Below are 17,500 nucleotides of genomic sequence, written 5' to 3'. Positions count from 1 at the left end.
CCTCAGAATCTTTTTCCCCTTCAAGGAAATGTGATCAGTTTCAGACAGAGACTGGCTGACACAAGTGTTTAAGTTGACTGATTGCGTTCTGAGAAGCGAGAGGGAGAAAGAGTGAGAGGGAGAAAGAGTGAGAGGGAGAAAGAGTGAGAGGGAGAAAGAGTGAGAGGGAGAAAGAGCGAGAGGGAGAAAGAGAGAGGGGGAGAAGTTGCGGATGAGAGAGAGTAGGGGGGAGGAGTCAGAGTGTGGGGACTGTGAAACATTGTCTATTTCAAATAGGACATGGGTTAAGTGCTGGGACATACAAGGGTGTCTTGAGGGACATGTATGCTGTGTTAGGGAGAGATGGGAACATGTGTTGTAGGGATGGGGCAGTATTTCTGCAGGGAGGTTTGAGTTGGTTGAAGGAAACAGCGATTGACAACGATGACAATGATGTGTGGTTCTCATGTGATATGTCACCTGACCATGTGTGTTGTCCTATGCTGGTGACACCACTCTGTCCCTCCCTCCCTCCAGAAACAGCACCGTGCTCAACTCCAAGGTGGTGTCTGTGACCATCAAGCCCACCCCAGGATCCCTCTCTACCCCGGTGGAGGTCCAGTTCTCACACCTTTACAACGTGAGTGACCTTTCACATCTGACCCTCTGACCTGAGCAGTGACCTCAGTAGTAATTGACCCCTGTAGTGTAACAGAGTAGGAAGGGCCTTGACTAATCCTGTGGCTTATCCCATAAATACACAATGTACTGATATTTGAGAGCATTTCAAAAGACTTACCATGCCTTTATCACTGAAAAGCACTTTTAGCACTTAGAAAAGCACTAGACAAATCAATTTCATCATCCTCACAACTGGACGTATACGAGAACATCTGTAATCAAAGCATATGTCCATGGAGTTATATGGAGGTATATGAGAACATCTGTAATCAGAGCATATGTCCATGGCCACGGGAAGATTATTTTTTTATTGTGATTTTTCAGGGGGTGCTGCAGCACCCTCAGCACCCCTGCAACCTGTGGCTATGCATATGGCAACCATGTGACCGTTTCTCTCTCTGTCTGATCAGGGCACCACAAACCAGACCTGCATCTCCTGGGACGAGAGTGACAGGTAAGGCCTTTGTAAATTTCTTTCTCTGGTGATACATCCATGTGACTGCTGGGCTGCCTGGCTGCAGTGTGGAGCCTGTGGGTGGAAATGACTGTATCAACTGAATTATAGGACCTATATGATCCTACCTGGCTCTGGAAACAGAAATAGAATTACTAGAAAGGACATCCTCATTCAAGTCAATTTACCATGATGGGTGGACTAGCGGCTAGGATGTAAAGTAAGAAGTGTACCCATAACCAGGAACTAAAGTAATTATATTTCTATGGTGAACCCGTCTGGCTACGTGGCTCTGAAACACCTGCTGGTGTGGACCTTCACAGTGAGGGATAGAACTTTGGGAGACGGCTTCATATCACATCATCTCCCACTGTGACTGTGTATTCAATTGCTGTTCCCGCTACACTGTTTTTCATCTTGACGAAGTGCCTATGACACACACTGACCCTGTAGAAAGGTTCTGAGTTTGTTAGACAGTTCCGGAGATCCTCTCTGTGGGTGATGGGAGATGGGATGGGGATAACACTAACCCCCACGCTGCTAACACCGCACCGACAGTGATGCAAGATGTCGAAAATTAAAAGTGTCGCTCACAGCTTTCTCTCCTGGGCAGCCACGCACACACGAACCAAGGCGACAACACAGAGGGATGAATGGAGATTGCTTTGGGATCTACTGAGTCGGACAAAGAGAGAGGGAGAGAGTGTGTATATGTGTAGTAAGAGAGAGAGAGAGAGAGAGAGAGAGAGAGAGAGAGAGAGAGAGAGTGAGAGAGAGAGAGAGAGAGAGAGAGAGAGAAGGAGAGAGAGAGAGAGAGAGAGAGAGAGAGAGAGTGAGGAGAGAGAGAGAGAGAGAGAGAGAGGAGAGAGAGAGAGGAGAGAAGAGAGAGAGAGAGAGAGAGAGAGAGAGAGAGAGAGAGTGAGGAGAGAGGAGAGAGAGAGAGAGAGAGAGAGAGAGAGAGAGAGAGAGAGAGAGAGAGAGAGAGAGAGAGAGAGAGAGAGAGAGAGAGAGAGAGAGAGAGAGAGAGAGAGAGAGAGAGAGATGCGTTGCACAGTTCAACTGAACAGCTAATGTGGGTCCATTTAACACACTCTTCATATGCCTAAAACACCTACAGTACCCATTTTGTTTTAAAACCCAAAACAGAGAGAGTGAGAGAGTGAGTGAGTGAGTGAGTGAGTGAGTGAGTGAGTGAGAGAGAGAGAGAGAGATGTGTGCAAGTGAGAGAAAGAGCAAGAGAGAGTAGAAAGCACAGTGTGTTACTGAGACGAGGTATAGAACAGAGTGATCTTTTGCCATTAAAAAGTTGAACCAGGGAAATGTAGACCGAGAGAGAGAAAGAACGACCGAACAATGAGGGAAGAGGAGAGATACAGGGTTGAGAGAAAGCAAGAGGGATGCGAGAGGGTATAGGAAGATGGATAGAGAGGCAGAGCGAGAGAGAGGGAGAGAGAACAAAACAAAATCTAATCTAGCTTCACCCACCATGTTGGGGAGTGTGGGGAGAGAAGGGGGAGGCGAGGGGGGGGGGGGGGGGGTGACATGTTCTAAGCAAAATGTAAATACATCTTGGACAGCAGCGATGATTAATGAGTTAATCTTTGGGAGAGAAATTGAAATGTGAGGAGGTGTCCTTGTCATGGTGGTATCTTGTTGATAAGGGCTGTGAGAGAGGGAGAGGCAAGCGGGTGTGAGACAGGTGGTCTTCTCTCCTAGGGCTCTCACTTCGGTCTGGGGTGGGGGATCAATAACAACAGCAGTGTTGCCATCCTGGCCTGCAGGTTGGCATTTATTGTAATGAATCTTGCCCTGGAGGCAGCTCTGCAGAGAGGTCACTAGCTGGTACAGCCACAAAGTAATAAAATCTGATTTTAAACCTAACCCTAACCTTAACTCTAACTCTAACAAAAAAAAAAAACTTCAGGTTGGATTTTCTCCGGATTTGTGCCTACCATATCAATTCTGTTATAGACTCAGACATTATTTTAACAGTTTTAGAAACATCAACGTGTTTTCTATCCAATTCTACCAATTATATGCATTTCCTGGGTTCTGGGCCTGAGTAACAGACACTTTACTTTTGGCACGTTAGTCAGGCGGAAATTCAGGAAACTAGACCCTATCCCTTAAAATGGAACCAATATAAATGTCGGAAAAGTTGCCAACCCTGCCCATTTGGCTCTGTAGGCAGACTAGAGCAAACTCTAAGCTTATTTATTAAAAAGATTTCAAATAGTATTTGAACCCAGGGATGCCTGGGATGTTGTAGCGGTCAGGCAGGCCCTGCTGTCCCATTTATTCATGTGGTCCTGGCCTGTTGTTGGCAGGGACCGTTCACACATGCAGTGCTGCTGGACCGCCACCCAAATTATCCCATTAGACCGCGGTGAGGCCTGTGTGTGTGTGTGTGTGTGTGTGTGTGTGTGTGTGTGTGTGTGTGTGTGTGTGTGTGTGTGTGTGTGTGTGTGTGTGTGTGTGTGTGTGTGTGTGTGTGTGTGTGTGTGTGTGTGTGTGTGCGTGCGTGCGTGCGTGCGTGCGTGCGTGCGTGCGTGCGTGCGTGCGTGCGTGCGTGCGTGTGCGTGTGTGTGTGTGGTTGGGAGAGCGGTCTAATCGTGTCATCCACAGAGACTCTGTGCTGAGTTATAATATTGGATTTCTGTTAGGGTGATGTGCTAATGTTAGCACTGAGCCTACTCCTGGGGCTACACGACTGTACTACTCTGGCTCTCTCTCTCTCACTCTCTCTGCTCGTCATGTTTTTCACCTCTTAGCACTCTCCAACCATATGCACCACGCTACAACCCTATCAGGGACTGCTGTGAGGTGGCCCTGGTGCACTGTGGGTAACCCTGTTGGAGGCCGTGGTGTGTTGTGATGAGATGTCTTTGGCCCTGAGGTACAGACCTGGGATCAAATAGTATTGGGTTTCTTTCAAATACTTAATCTGCTCTTGATTGAGCCTGCTTAGCGCAACGGAACCACTGGTATAATCAACACTGTGCAAACCCTGCCCATCGGGCTCTCCAGACTGAAGCAAATAAATGCTTCGAAGTATTGGAAAGAACACAACTACAATTTGAACCCATGTCTGCTGAGGCACAGTCCCAGGCTGTCACTGTTTTGTTGATTTGTTGGTTGGTTAAAACCCTGGGGGCTGCTGTGTGTTCCTGGTGCCACTAGCCCCAGAGACCTGCAGGAGACCATGTTCCCCCGTCTTGATGAGTCCCTTTGGGGACCACTCTGTTTGGGAAGAGGATGTAAGGGCTAACTTGAGATGGATGGAGTGGGACATCACCAATGTACCACCCAGCATCACTGTGCCATGGGAGAGAGAAACACACAACTCCCATGAAGACATGAGGAACCAACAACGATTGGGTCATTCTCTGTGCACCTGCAGTCAGACCGATATGAAGAGAGGACTAAAACTGAGCCTTTGGCAGGGTTTTAGAACAGCTGTGTGGTAACTTAGCCACTTGTGGAAGGTCTGATGTTGTAAACAACAATGAAATAGTTGCGGTCTGACATTTCAGCATCATGCATAGTGGGAAAATATGGTTTCTGATATTTGGAGTTCAGCACCACATTGCAGTGGACAGCATATTGGCAAAGCAACGTCACTGGCCACTGAGAATACCCCATTAAATGAGGGAAGAGGTCTACAAGCAAGACGTCTAGAGTGGAAGGATCCCCATGAACTCCATGCTAAGCTGTTCAGCAATATTGTTTTGAATGTTAATTAAAACTTTAGAATTGTTAGTAATGCTTTATAGTAATAGTGGGTAAAAGTTTAGTCAATCCCATAAACAGTGAGTGACAAAGTGGTGTGGATTTAGCCTGGTCCATTTAGGGTAATTAAGACTTAGAAAAACATGGTATCTGTTCAGTCAACACTCAGAATTCACGTTTTGATTAATACGCTCAAATAAAGAATGGTTAACAATATAACAGAAAAATAAACTACATATGTATTTAAAGTGCTTTCTTATTGGGTTTGAATTGCAGTTATTGTTGATGTATGGTCCAGTACGCTACAAAGGCCTAGACCAGGCCATCAAAAACCTATTTACCTGTAAATGGAAGTTGGATGGCATTACAGCCACATGAAGTACTGTAAAATGGGTTCACACAATACAAAATGTTTTCCAGCTGATTAATTGTATATTAGGTACACAAATATGATCTCTTTAGCTTTTAAATTGTTCCACCAATAACGCATTCTAAATCTAGGGAAAATAATGAGATTCAATAATAACTTAGATTTGCATTATTATTATTATTGTTGTTGTTATAACCCTCTTGCTATTGTTTGTTTTTGGGTCATTTCTGAATTCCAACTCTATATTGCAATAACCTGGCCAAGCAGAAACCTGAGCAGCACGGCGTCTGGCTCACATATAACCTTTCATCCCCATTTTCACTGCGTTTTCTGCGCTCTTGCTCGCTAACCGCGGAGATTTAAAGGGGATTTGGAATTAAATAGCTGGTGTCTGTAACGCGGTGGGGGATTTGACTAGCTTTCACCCGTTTTAATTCACCGCAGCGCTCTCTCTCTCTTTTCCCGCAGCTCATCGCTGCTTGGATCGTGGTCTGCCAGGGGCTGCAGAGCCGTGCCTATCGACTCATTCAGCACCAAATGCGTGTGTGACAGACTCTCTACCTTCGCCATTTTAGCACGGCTAAATCCTGACATGGTAAGTCCGACAACTTCCTTCATTCTTTTATGTTAGGGTATCCGAATCGAGGTGCTTGTGTATGTATCTCACGGGTTTAGTGGAAAAGGGCGTCATTGCCATTCGGTATCAACAGAGCCCTCGCGCGCGCCCGCCCTCTCTCTCTCTCTCCTCTCTCTTGCTTGCGACATGCAGCTGCCATTCAGCAAGTGCTCTGTGTGTTCTCAAATAAAGAATTTGGGCATCTTTCAAGTCGTCCCACCGAGCAGAAAAGGGAGATTTGTGTCGACATGACACATTTTAGTCGAGGTACTTTCAGTTTATATATTCCAACTGCAAAATGACCGTGTTGACTATTGATTTGCACACATTACATGCTGAATCAGAAATTGTTAGGCTATGTAAAAAATTATTTTAGGGTTTTAGATTAGCTATTATTATAATCATGTTCAGAATCCTTGCATATTTCATGTGAACCTGTCCAATGTAACATAATAACATATTATTCCAGCATTTTGACAAATTAAATAATATTTTCCTGCACATGTCTCCATTTGAATGCTGCTATGCTCCATGCATGCTGCCTAAATATTCTCCAATGATGCAATAACATAAAATGGGGCTAAAATAACAGAACAAATCATAGATAATCAGTATTTGATTCCAGCTGGAGATAAATAGGTGTGTTAATATGACAATATCTTTACCAAACCCTGCAGAATTCCAGTGATGGCTCAAACCGCTCAAATGTGGCCCAGTTTCTGAGGGGAGATGAAAAGCCCGGTACTGTCATTGTGAGGAAGTGTTCATTCTGAGCGATTAGTTATTATTAGACTGGAAACTGCCTCTGAAGCAGTTGTTCACTAGTTGCCCTGGTAACAGCATGGACGGCACCGATGGCTCTTAAAGCAATAGAAGACCCTATACTAATTCACCACCACAGCCTTTGTGCTGTGTGGCCTAGATAGAGGGAAGGGAAGAACGCCTAGATAGAGGGAAGGGAAGAACGGATGGATGGATGAAGGGAAGAACGCCTAGATAGAGGGAAGGGAAGAACGGATGGATGGATGAAGGGAAGAACGCCTAGATAGAGGGAAGGGAAGAACGGATGGATGGATGAAGGGAGGGATGGAATACCATTCATTTACCCCTCCTGGGCCAAAATATTCAGACAGATGCGACATTTACTCGTTTTAGATATGCATGTGGTTTTTATATGTCGGTTCCAAAATGCTACATCAAAAGGAGGGGATGTGGATGAGAAAATGTGCACCTGCAAGCAATGGACAAGCTTGATTTGATGGGTCTTAGGAAAGCAAATAAACACTTTCTTTCGCCCTGAGAATCTGCAGCTGTGCGCTTGATGTTCTGTATCTCTCTCTTCTCCATCTCTGTCTCTCTCACTCTTCTCCCTCTCTCATACTCCCTCTGTCTTCCCCTCGTCCATCCTAGAGCTACGATTATTCAGCCAAGGGGGGATGATCTTGGAAGTGTGTGTTTGTGTGTGTGTGTGTGTGTGTGTTTGTGTGTGTGTGTGTGTGTGTGTGTGTTTGTGCACCTCTGCAAGATGTTTACAGATCATCACTTGCTTTACACACACAGAAACAGTTGCTATCCTTATTACACACAGCTGCACAGCTTATTACACACACATGCATACAGTTACACACACACACACACACACACACACACACACACACACACACACACACACACACACACACACACACACACACACACACACACACACACACACACACACACACACACACACACACACACACACACACTGTTTATTTGGCGTGTGCCTGTGCGATGGGCAGCAGTCGTAGTAGCATCATGTGTTAATAGCACTCTGCAAGTGCTGCTTCTCCCTGGCCGGACACAGTGTTATCCTCCCCCTCATTCCTCCTTCCATCTCTCTACCTCTATTCATCCCCCTCTCTACCTGTGCACTCAGCAGGCCGTTTCACAGCAGTGTCGCAGTCTGGGGGCTTTTAGATGCCCTAAGGGAAGCATATTGTGGCAATTATATTCACCTAGTACTGTGCCAGGAGAGAAGGGCACTCCCATTCCTCTCCCCTCCCTCTCTTTCCTCTTGTCCCTTCCTTCTTCCCTCCTGCCATGCTAGTGGGGTTGTGAGACAGCCATGGATATTGAACTAGCTAATTATTCCCGCAGCAACACTTGCCACATTCTGAATGGTGCAGCCCCTCTCCTCTGTCTGCAGCTAGCCTCATACAGCCCCAGAATGACAAACACCCAGTCTCTCACTGTCTCTCTTCTACCCCTTTATCCCCTCTCCCTCTCATTCCTGCTTAGTCATTTTCCCACATCCTTTTCCTCTGCTGCTTTCTCTGCCCCTCTCTCTCTCTCTCTCTCTCTCTCTCTCTCTCTCTCTCTCTCTCTCTCTCTCTCTCTCTCTCTCTCTCTCTCTCTCTCTCTCTCTCTCTCTCTCTCTCTCTCTCTCTCTCTCTCTCTCTCTCTCTCTCTCTCTCTCTCTCTCTCCACATAGTAGGTCTCTGTCCCGCCCCTTTATCACTCACTCTCTTCATCTCTCCTCTCCTGTCTTCTGTAATGTTACCACATTCAGTCAGTTACCACGTTCAGTCAGTCCTACTCAGCTGCAGGCTGTAGAAGGAAAGAGAGAGGGAGAAATTCACTGCAGTCTTATCAAAAGGCTCAAACCTGAACCCAGCAGGCTTGTGTTGTTTTTGGGAATAGGATTAATGTGTGTGTGTGTGTGTGTGTGTGTGTGTGTGTGTGTGTGTGTGTGTGTGTGTGTGTGTGTGTGTGTGTGTGTGTGTGTGTGTGTGTGTATGAGAGACAGACAACTCTTTGTTAGAATGTCTCATGAGTCTGTGAGTACGCAGTTCACACACCTACAGACCTGCCTTTGACCATGTAACCCATAGTAGGCCTCTAGATAGTAAGACATAGATCAACTAACTCAACAGAACCACAGAACAGCTTTGTGTTTCCCATTATATCAGAGAGACTGTTCCTCATGCTGTAGACTCATTCATGGATTCATGTTCATTTAGAAGCTATCCTACTTGGGTTTGAGTCATATACAGTCAGATACAGAGTTCAGTGAAAGGTCATAATCAAAGCCTGTTAGTCTGACTCTACAAACTAGACACACCCAGGCTAGGTATCATTGAACTACTGTTCCCATGGTGATTCCCAGAATGTCTTAATGGTGTTGAATAGCTTTTAACACGATGATGCTGTATGTATACCTATATATCTGCATTGATACAGGACAGCAACCAACAAATCAAGAACACCATTTAGCCATTGAGAGACGTACAGTTGAAGTGGGAAGTTTACATACACCTCAGCCAAATACATTTAAACTCAGTCTTTCACAATTCCTGACATTTAATCTGAGTAAACATTCCCTGTGTTAGGTCAGTTAGGATCACCATTTTATTTTAAGAATGTGAAATGTCAGAATAGTAGTAGAGTTAATTATTTATTTAAGCTTTTATTTCTTTCATCACATTCCCAGTGGGTCAGAAGTTTACATACACTCAATTAGTATTTGGTAGCATTGCCTTTAAGCTGTTTAACTTGGGTCAAATGTTTCGGGTAGCCTTCCACAAGCTTCCCACAATAAGTTGGGTGAACTTTGGCCCATTCCTCCTGACAGAGCTGGTGTAACTGAGTCCGGTTTGTAGGCCTCCTTGCTTGCACACACTTTTTCAGTTCTGCCCACAAATTTTCTATAGGCTTGAGGTCAGGGCTTTGTGATGGCCACTCCAATACCTTGCCTTTGTTGTCCTTAAGCCATTTTCCACAACTTTGGAAGTATGCTTGGTGTCATTGTCGATTTGGAAGATCCATTTGCGAGCAAGCTTTAACTTCCTGACTGATGTCTTGAGATGTTGCTTCAATATATCCACATAATTTTCATTCCTCATGATGCCATCTATTTTGTGAAGTGCACCAGTCCCTCCTGCAGCAAAGCACCCCCACAACATGATGCTGCCACCAACGTGCTTCGCGGTTGGGACGTTGTCCTTCGGCTTGCAAGCCTCCCGCTTTTTCCTCCAAACATAACGATGGTCATTATGGCCAAACAGTTCTATTTTTGTTTCATTAGACCAGAGGACATTTCTCCAAAAAGTATGACATTTGTCCACAAGTGCAGTTGCAAACCGTAGCCTGGCTTTTTTATGGCGGTTTTGGAGCAGTGGCTTCTTCCTTGCTGAGCGGCCTTTCAGGTTATGTCGATATAGGACTCGTTTTACTGTGGATATAGATACTTTTGAACCTGTTTCCTCCAGCATCTTCACAAGGTCCTTTGCTGTTGTTCTGGGATTGATTTGCAGTTTTCGCACCAAAGTACGTTCATCTCTAGGAGACAGAACGCGTCTCCTTCCTGAGCGGTATAACAGCTGCTTGGGCCCATGGTGTTTATACTTGCGTACTATTGTTTGTACAGATGAACGTGGTACCTTCAGGCGTTTGGAAATTGCTCCCAAGGATGAACCAGACTTGTGGAGGTCCCCCCAAAAATTCTGAGGTCTTGGCTGATTTCTTTTAATTTTCCCATGATGTCAAGTAAGGAGGCATTGAGTTTGAAGGTAGGCCTTGAAATACATCCACAGGTACACCTCCAATTGACTCAAATTATTTCAATTAGCCAATCAGAAGCTTCTAAAGCCATGATATAATTTTCTGGAATTTTCCAAGCTGTTTAAAGGCACAGTCAACTTAGTGTATGTAAACTTCTGACCCACTGGAATTGTGATACAATGAATTATAAGTGAAATAATCTGTCTGTAAACAATTGTTGGAAAAATTACTTGCGTCATGCACAAAGTAGATGTCCTAACCGATTTGCCAAAACTTTAGTTTGTTAACAAGAAATGTGTGGAGTGGTTGAAAAACGAGTTTTCATGACTCCAACCTAAGTGTATGTAAACTTCTTCTGACTGTATATGCTCTCTTTCTGAAGGCAGTTTTAGGTAAACTCTGGGATAGTGTAGCCTCTTCCGGATGGGAAGTCTCTGTCTCTCTCACTAGGCGATTGCACTGTACGCAATTCACATCCCACATCCCTGCGCTGCCATTAGTGGAGACAGAGAGGGCTGTAAGAGTTACTCGGTCTCAGCGGACATTGTTCCATTCGGCTGCACTCGTAATCTTTTTCCTTCAGACAGAGAGAGAGAGGGGAACTCACCGCAGTGCAGATTAATCAAAGGATTTAATTAATTTGGCCCTCTATCACACATCAAACCTGGAAACAAGACAGACCATAAACTCCAATTATCTTCTGCTTGAGGGTGGAATGCATAACCATAGAATAGACGCCCCTCCTCTTCTACCCCCATATCCCTGTTATAAGACTGACGCTCTCCCTTCCACCTGCATCTCACCTCTAGCTACCCCAACACCACCTCAACCCCCCCTGCACCCCAACCCTCCATCCCTATCCCTTTCCATTAGACCCATTCACCTACATACACCCCCCAACACCACCTCTAACAAACCTTAGCAAAGACAGCTGCCCTTAGAACATGCTTCCTTTTGGAACACATCACACGTTTAATCAAGCTAGTCTTCTAGAGTAAGCAGACTTCATTAAGCAACACTCCTGAACATGGGCTTCTTGAACATCCTCTAGTCTACAGGTTACAACCACACGTTGTATTTGGCTCACTGTTAGTACTGCTGTGTAGAACACATCGTGGTATATTGAGGAACGCAGTCAACACCCACGTCTGGCCCGCGTTGGGAGAGTGGCATGCCAGTGCCCAGGATGACATGCATGGGAGCCTGCAGGCTGCACTACTCCCTCAGATAGATACACTGTCTGCCAGCTAGATGCTTTCACTCTGTTCAGGCCACAGCAGGGAACACTCGTCAGTCAGTGCTGCTAAGCATGTATGAGTCAAGTCTGGGAATTGTGTCAGAAATACACACACGCACGCTCTTAAACACACAGACACACACACACCAGTGAGATGCATGAAGCAGCCACAGGGTCAGTGGTATGCTGCAGCCTTCCTTCCCTCACTGCTGCTGCCACGCTAACTTACCGACATCCCGCATCACCATGGCAACTAAGATAATGGCTGCTGCGGGACCATGGAGACGGCGACCTGTTGTTGTCGATGCTTTTACAGGAGGTTTTGATTATCTTGCTGTGTTTCATAGTAGATTGTTTGAATCTGGCTGAATCAGACTACACGTCTGACTTTATAATCTGTCAAAATGTGCTTCATGGCTTTCAGCTAAGAATCTGTGTAGTGATTCACCTTGGAGTCACCTTGCTCTCCATATCCAGCCAAGGCCCAAACAGCAGCCTGTCTGCCAGCCTCTCTCCAGCTCCCTGCTCTCTTTATCAGATACCAGATATACCTATCTCTGTGTATGGCACTGTGTGTGTGTGTGTGTGGGGGGGGGGGGTCCTGTGTATGTGGCTGTGTGGCTGTGTGGCTGTGTGGCTGTTTTAGCTTTGCAGTCCTGAACCAGGAGAGTGGAAGAAAGAATATTTTCCAAAATAAGGAGAAGAAGACAGCTTCTTTACATTTATTTACAGTCCTAACAGTCTGTGTGTTGACTGTATGTGTGTCTCCTGCAGAACATGGATAAAATGCAGCTTCCCTCTGTGACGCTGATGGTGGGCTGTGGAGTCTCCTCTCTCACCTTGCTGCTCCTCATCATCATCTATGTGTCGGTCTGGAGGTGAGAACACATTAACTCTGGTCTTTTGTTTCTAGTGGTATCTGAGTAGTTACTATGCCCAGCTGACCTTTATTAGGCTGGTTTGTTTACACATCCCCCATAGTTGCTTGAACCGTGTTGGAAAGGACAAAGTGGACTAAATTTGAGCCAACATAGTGCGGTTCAGGTCGGCTTGATATGTAAAAAGGCTAGAGCTTTTGAACCGTTTAAGTGAAGGAAGTATGGGTGTAGTTGTTGATGGTTGACGGTCAATTGGGAAAGGTGTGGACCTCTCAACATGTTGTCTCTCCTCAGGTACATTCGCTCCGAGCGCTCTGTCATCCTCATCAACTTCTGCCTCTCCATCATCTCCTCCAACGCCCTCATCCTCATTGGTCAGACGCAGACACGGAACAAGGTAAGAGCCAGTGAACAAGCTGTATCTCACCACGTACTCTCTCAAGGTCTTGTAAAGATGCTTTACTTACATCTCTCCATCTCTTCTTCTCTTCCCTGTTCCCTTTCAACCCCCCTCACACTCTCCTTCTTTCTCCCCCTCTTGTTCTCTTTCTCCCTCACTCTCTGTCCTTCTCTTCCTATCTTGTGTTCTCTCCCTCTCTCAGGTGATCTGCACGCTGGTCGCTGCTTTCCTGCATTTCTTCTTCCTGTCGTCGTTCTGTTGGGTTCTGACAGAGGCGTGGCAGTCATACATGGCCGTGACTGGCCGGCTGAGGAACCGCATCATCCGCAAGCGATTCCTGTGTCTGGGCTGGGGTGAGGATGCTGGGGGCAGGGGGGGGTCAGTTTTATCTGTTTCTCTGTCTGTCCATCTGTGTGTCCGTCCCATCCCTACCCAGTACTCACCCTCCTTCTCCTTAGGTCTACCTGCTCTGGTTGTGGCAGTCTCTGTGGGTTTCACCAAAGCTAAGGGATATGGCACCGTCAACTAGTGAGTCTGCTATCCCTGATATTGTTGCTTTGTGTCTCCCTTTGTCTAGACAAGTGTAATTCTGTCTCTCTCTCTCTCTCTGTATCTTTCTTTCTGTATTTTCTATATCTCTTTCTTTTTCTAAACCTTTCCATATTGGATTAGCTAACTGTTTAAAGAGCATTTAAGACATGTGATACAGAATCCTTATACTTGGGGGTTGTATTTGTGTGACCTGACTGCTGGTAGCTGACTTGACCTCTTCCTCTCCTCGCTCTACCCCTTTTCTCATGCCATCTTTCTTTCTTTTCATCTGTCTTTCTCCTTCCTTCTCACCTGCTCTGGGTGTCACTCTCTCTTCCTGCCTTTTTCATTTCCTCCTCCTCCCTCTCTTCCTCTTTCTCTCTCAGCTGCTGGCTGTCTCTGGAAGGGGGTCTACTTTATGCGTTCGTGGGACCGGCTGCCGCTGTAGTTTTGGTACTTCCTATCTCTCTGTCTCAGCCTCAATTTCTCTGATAAACCTTTCTTGCTTTACTGATCTGAGATGAACATTTACCCACAGAAATAAGTAAGATACTGTAACACTTATCTTGCCCTAAACATAACCTTACCATTTTGGCTTAATGCAGTCAACATACTACATACTACTATTGGTTTTAGCCAGTCAATAGATTGTACATTATCTTAACTAACATCTTCATCAACCATGTATAGTCATCAATGGACCCTATGTGCAAGATTGCTACCACTTGACTAACTACATGTTATTACCTTGACTTAGCAGTTACAACTTTATATATATACTCAAGGTTTGATATGTAAAGCTATTGGGTTTATGTGTGGGAGTGACATAATTCACATGCATGTTTCATACTCTATCATTTCTGTAGTCCCATGTCAGACTGACAGACAGAGTGGTTGTAGCTATATGGTCTGAATGACGAAGAGTTTTTCTCTGTATCTGGCTGCTTTGTTCACATCTCTCTTTTCTCTCTGACAGGTTAACATGGTTATCGGGATTCTCGTATTTAACAAACTGGTGTCCAAAGACGGCATTACTGATATGAAACTGAAGGAGAGGGCAGGGTATGCCTTATCCTACCACACATCCATCTCACTGGTCCACCAATAACCAGCTTGGGGGCATAAGCTTGGGGGCGGGGCTAGCGATGCCATTGGCTCTCACGTTTAGAACGCAGGATCTAAGAACGAGTCAGATGAGGAAATTGATAAGAGCTATTTTTTGGGGAAGACAGAATTTAGAAACAGGGGAGATAACAGAATAGGAGCACAGACAAAAGGAGAGAGGGAGAGAGAGAAAGAGAGAGCGGGAGGAGAAATATAGTGAGAGCAGAGAGAGGGAGGGATGAGAGATATAGTGAGAGCAGAGAGAGAGAGGGAGGTGAGAGTGGGGAAATGAAAAGGAGCAGATATTGAAAGGAAAATGTGAATGTTTTCATAAGACAGACAGTGATCAATGATTGGAAGATTTGTAGAGGATGAGGTCTGACAGGGAGGGATAGAAGAAGAGAGGAGCCAGGGAGGGTGGGGAGGGAGGGAGATATAAGAAAAGGGAAGATGAGAAAGAATGCAGTTGTTATCGGACCCTCTCATTAAGAAACAAGATGGCGCATCAGTGTCATCTCATGGCTATCATATTGGTTTCATTATACTCTGCCATTTACTGTATGTTGCTTTTACACATTCACTCAGCTTCTCTTAATTTTCAGGTGTTGCTATATAATGTACATTTCTGTATATCCATCTTTCTCATTTATTTTGTTTTGTTGATTGTTTTATAGGGAAGGGGAGCAGGGGCCCTATGGGTTTAGAGTAGAGACCTCAGAGATCACTCAAAGCACACGATAATGTCATGGGTTTGATTTATTGTACGCCGCTAATGCTGTCTCTATGTCCATAGAAATTGGTTTATTTTCCGTTGCTTTGTTAAAAAGGCTTCTCACTATAGTATGAAACATACTCTGTCTGATACATCTGTTGTGTTGGAGATTTTACTACAGCCATTTGGGCATTTCCAAGCTCCTGCTGAGACAGGATGGAAGGTTTTCAACCTACTTCAACCATGTGTACTTGCCTTAAAGGCTGCCTTGTTTATACTTAGTACTGCTACTTAATACAGACAGTAGCATGTGCAGTTCAATACATGCCAACGTTGTGAGAGGTCATGACCTTTAGTCCCTATATAACCCCAGGGTTGACCTTTGACCTCTCGGTGTACCCTGCTCCCCCCCTTTTCACAGGCTGCTGTTCTGTGCCCTCATTGGCGATCGTTAGTACATCCAACTGTATTGTTGTTTATTTATGTATTTATTTTCTCTGAACAACATGTTTGCCTCTCTATTCTTGAACTGTACAAGTTTGTTTCTTGCTGTCTGAAACGTTCTCTTTGAGTTTGCACAGAATCCCCCCCTCTCTCACTCAGGGCTCCTCCTCTCCAATCAGGAACACCTCAATCTCAGCTCCCCCTTTCCACCTCGTCACTGATTCGGTAAAAAATATGCCCCGCCCACTGTTGTTGACTGTATTGGCTATCAGCCCTGCTCATGGCCCACCCACTAAATCCCATCCCCCTGGCAGTAGTGCTCTCTGATTGGCTTAATATCCCTTCCTTACACTCTGATTGGCTTAATACCCCCTCCTCACACTCCCCAACTAGTAGAATTGTAGAATCTCTTTCCCTGCTATCAATATCCCAGCTTCCATCTAAAACCAGCTAGACAAGCACTAGATGTATAGAATAACTATAAACATAAAATGCAGTGCAAAATCTAGAACACGGTTGTGATCAATAGTTCTGTTCAAAGTAGTCACATTACTAAGATACAGAATGAATACTGTCAGAAGTATAGGACATGGCACAGAGTAGTATATGACAGGGTGTGTGTATGTTCGTGTGTGTTTAGATGTGTGAGTCTGTGCTTTGGCCTGTGTGTTTGTGTGCATTCGATTACACAGTGGGTACTGGGGGGTTGTTTAAGGGTTGTTTTACACCGATGTTACGCAGCAGACCACTGGGCTATCAGTGATGCCTGGACCGAGGGGAGAGGGGGCAGAGGTGGCACCAGAAGACTGGATACACAACACAGTAGGATACCATGGTATTCTCTGATATTATACTCACTGTTTGGGCCCCCTCTGCTCCCTCACAGCCTTCTCAAGGATCAGATTAAGCATACGTGGACTGAGGGGTGGAGGGACTGTGGGGAGGGGGGAGGGTGGCACTGCAGAGTGGATACGTGGAAAACAGAAGGGTGTTAGTCTCTTTGCCCCCTCGCATGCCTTTCAATACCTAACATGTTTAATCAAGATAATTAATGATCGCTAGATGATGCGCCTAATGAGGCACGGCATACTGTGGCTCCGCTCTCTCATATCTCAGAGATTTAATTGTACCCTCGCTGTCTGGCGAGGCTCTCTCTCTTTCCTCCACCCCTAAAATTAGAGGCTAATTGGATGGGAAATGGAAAGACAGGAGAGTAGAGGACGAGACAGGAGAGAAGAGGAAAGGCCAACTGTAAAGCCATCCAGGCAGAGCTGGCGAGGTGTACTGTTTTCTTGTTCTTCATTCCAGGAAGTGTTAGCACTGTGTTAGCAGGTTGCTGTTCAGTTACTCGAACCCTAGTTGCCACTATACAGACTGGCTCCTTCCAGACTCATTGGAAAAAAGTGGCAATTGTTACAGAGTGGACGATCCAAGTGAAAGAATTACCAGTAAACTGGCTAAGCTTTGTACCCTTGTTTGTCGACTGGGAACCACAGGATATCACCTATCTAATCTCTTCTACCCATGTTGAGACAGAACAATGAAGTGAGCATTTATCTGAAGAGTATTGCTTGTTTGATTGAAGAGCTGGATTTGATTTGAGCAGGTCTATGTGTCCCTGTGGATGTGGGTGTTCCCTGCTCAGCTTCATTCTCTCACTGAACTCTCTCTGTCATCTACACATCATAAAGACAAGGGAAATGGTGTTGTATTTCAAAAGCTACTGATTGCTTTTTAATATCACAGCCTATGGCAGAACGGGGAGGGGGGGGGGGGGTGTTGGTTGTATTGCCTTTTTACTTTAAATGGAATTTGTTATAATG

At 45.4% G+C, this 17,500-nt stretch overlaps 1 protein-coding gene across 11 annotated transcripts in view; it reads left to right on the top strand.

Annotated features, from left to right (window-relative positions):
- LOC129857335 (adhesion G protein-coupled receptor B1-like) overlaps nucleotides 1-17,500 on the top strand; it is a 90,886-nt gene that overhangs the window by 64,936 nt on the left and 8,450 nt on the right. For 9 of the 11 annotated variants that reach the window (XM_055925468.1, XM_055925472.1, XM_055925469.1 and 6 more), the window contains 9 exons: nucleotides 517-619; nucleotides 1,071-1,114; nucleotides 5,682-5,808; nucleotides 12,383-12,486; nucleotides 12,781-12,883; nucleotides 13,089-13,239; nucleotides 13,345-13,414; nucleotides 13,804-13,870; nucleotides 14,394-14,479. In XM_055925468.1, coding sequence (XP_055781443.1) covers nucleotides 517-619; nucleotides 1,071-1,114; nucleotides 5,682-5,808; nucleotides 12,383-12,486; nucleotides 12,781-12,883; nucleotides 13,089-13,239; nucleotides 13,345-13,414; nucleotides 13,804-13,870; nucleotides 14,394-14,479 — 855 coding nt within the window. Of the gene's footprint in view, nucleotides 1-516; nucleotides 620-1,070; nucleotides 1,115-5,681; nucleotides 5,809-12,382; nucleotides 12,487-12,780; nucleotides 12,884-13,088; nucleotides 13,240-13,344; nucleotides 13,415-13,803; nucleotides 13,871-14,393; nucleotides 14,480-15,836; nucleotides 15,903-17,500 lie in introns of all 11 variants that reach the window. The other 2 variants (XM_055925473.1, XM_055925471.1) reach the window with 1 other exon arrangement.

This window comes from Salvelinus fontinalis, chromosome 6 (assembly GCF_029448725.1).
Source record: "Salvelinus fontinalis isolate EN_2023a chromosome 6, ASM2944872v1, whole genome shotgun sequence".
Classification (NCBI taxonomy): Eukaryota; Metazoa; Chordata; class Actinopteri; order Salmoniformes; family Salmonidae; genus Salvelinus; species Salvelinus fontinalis.
This window is presented reverse-complemented; position numbering and strand designations above follow the sequence as displayed.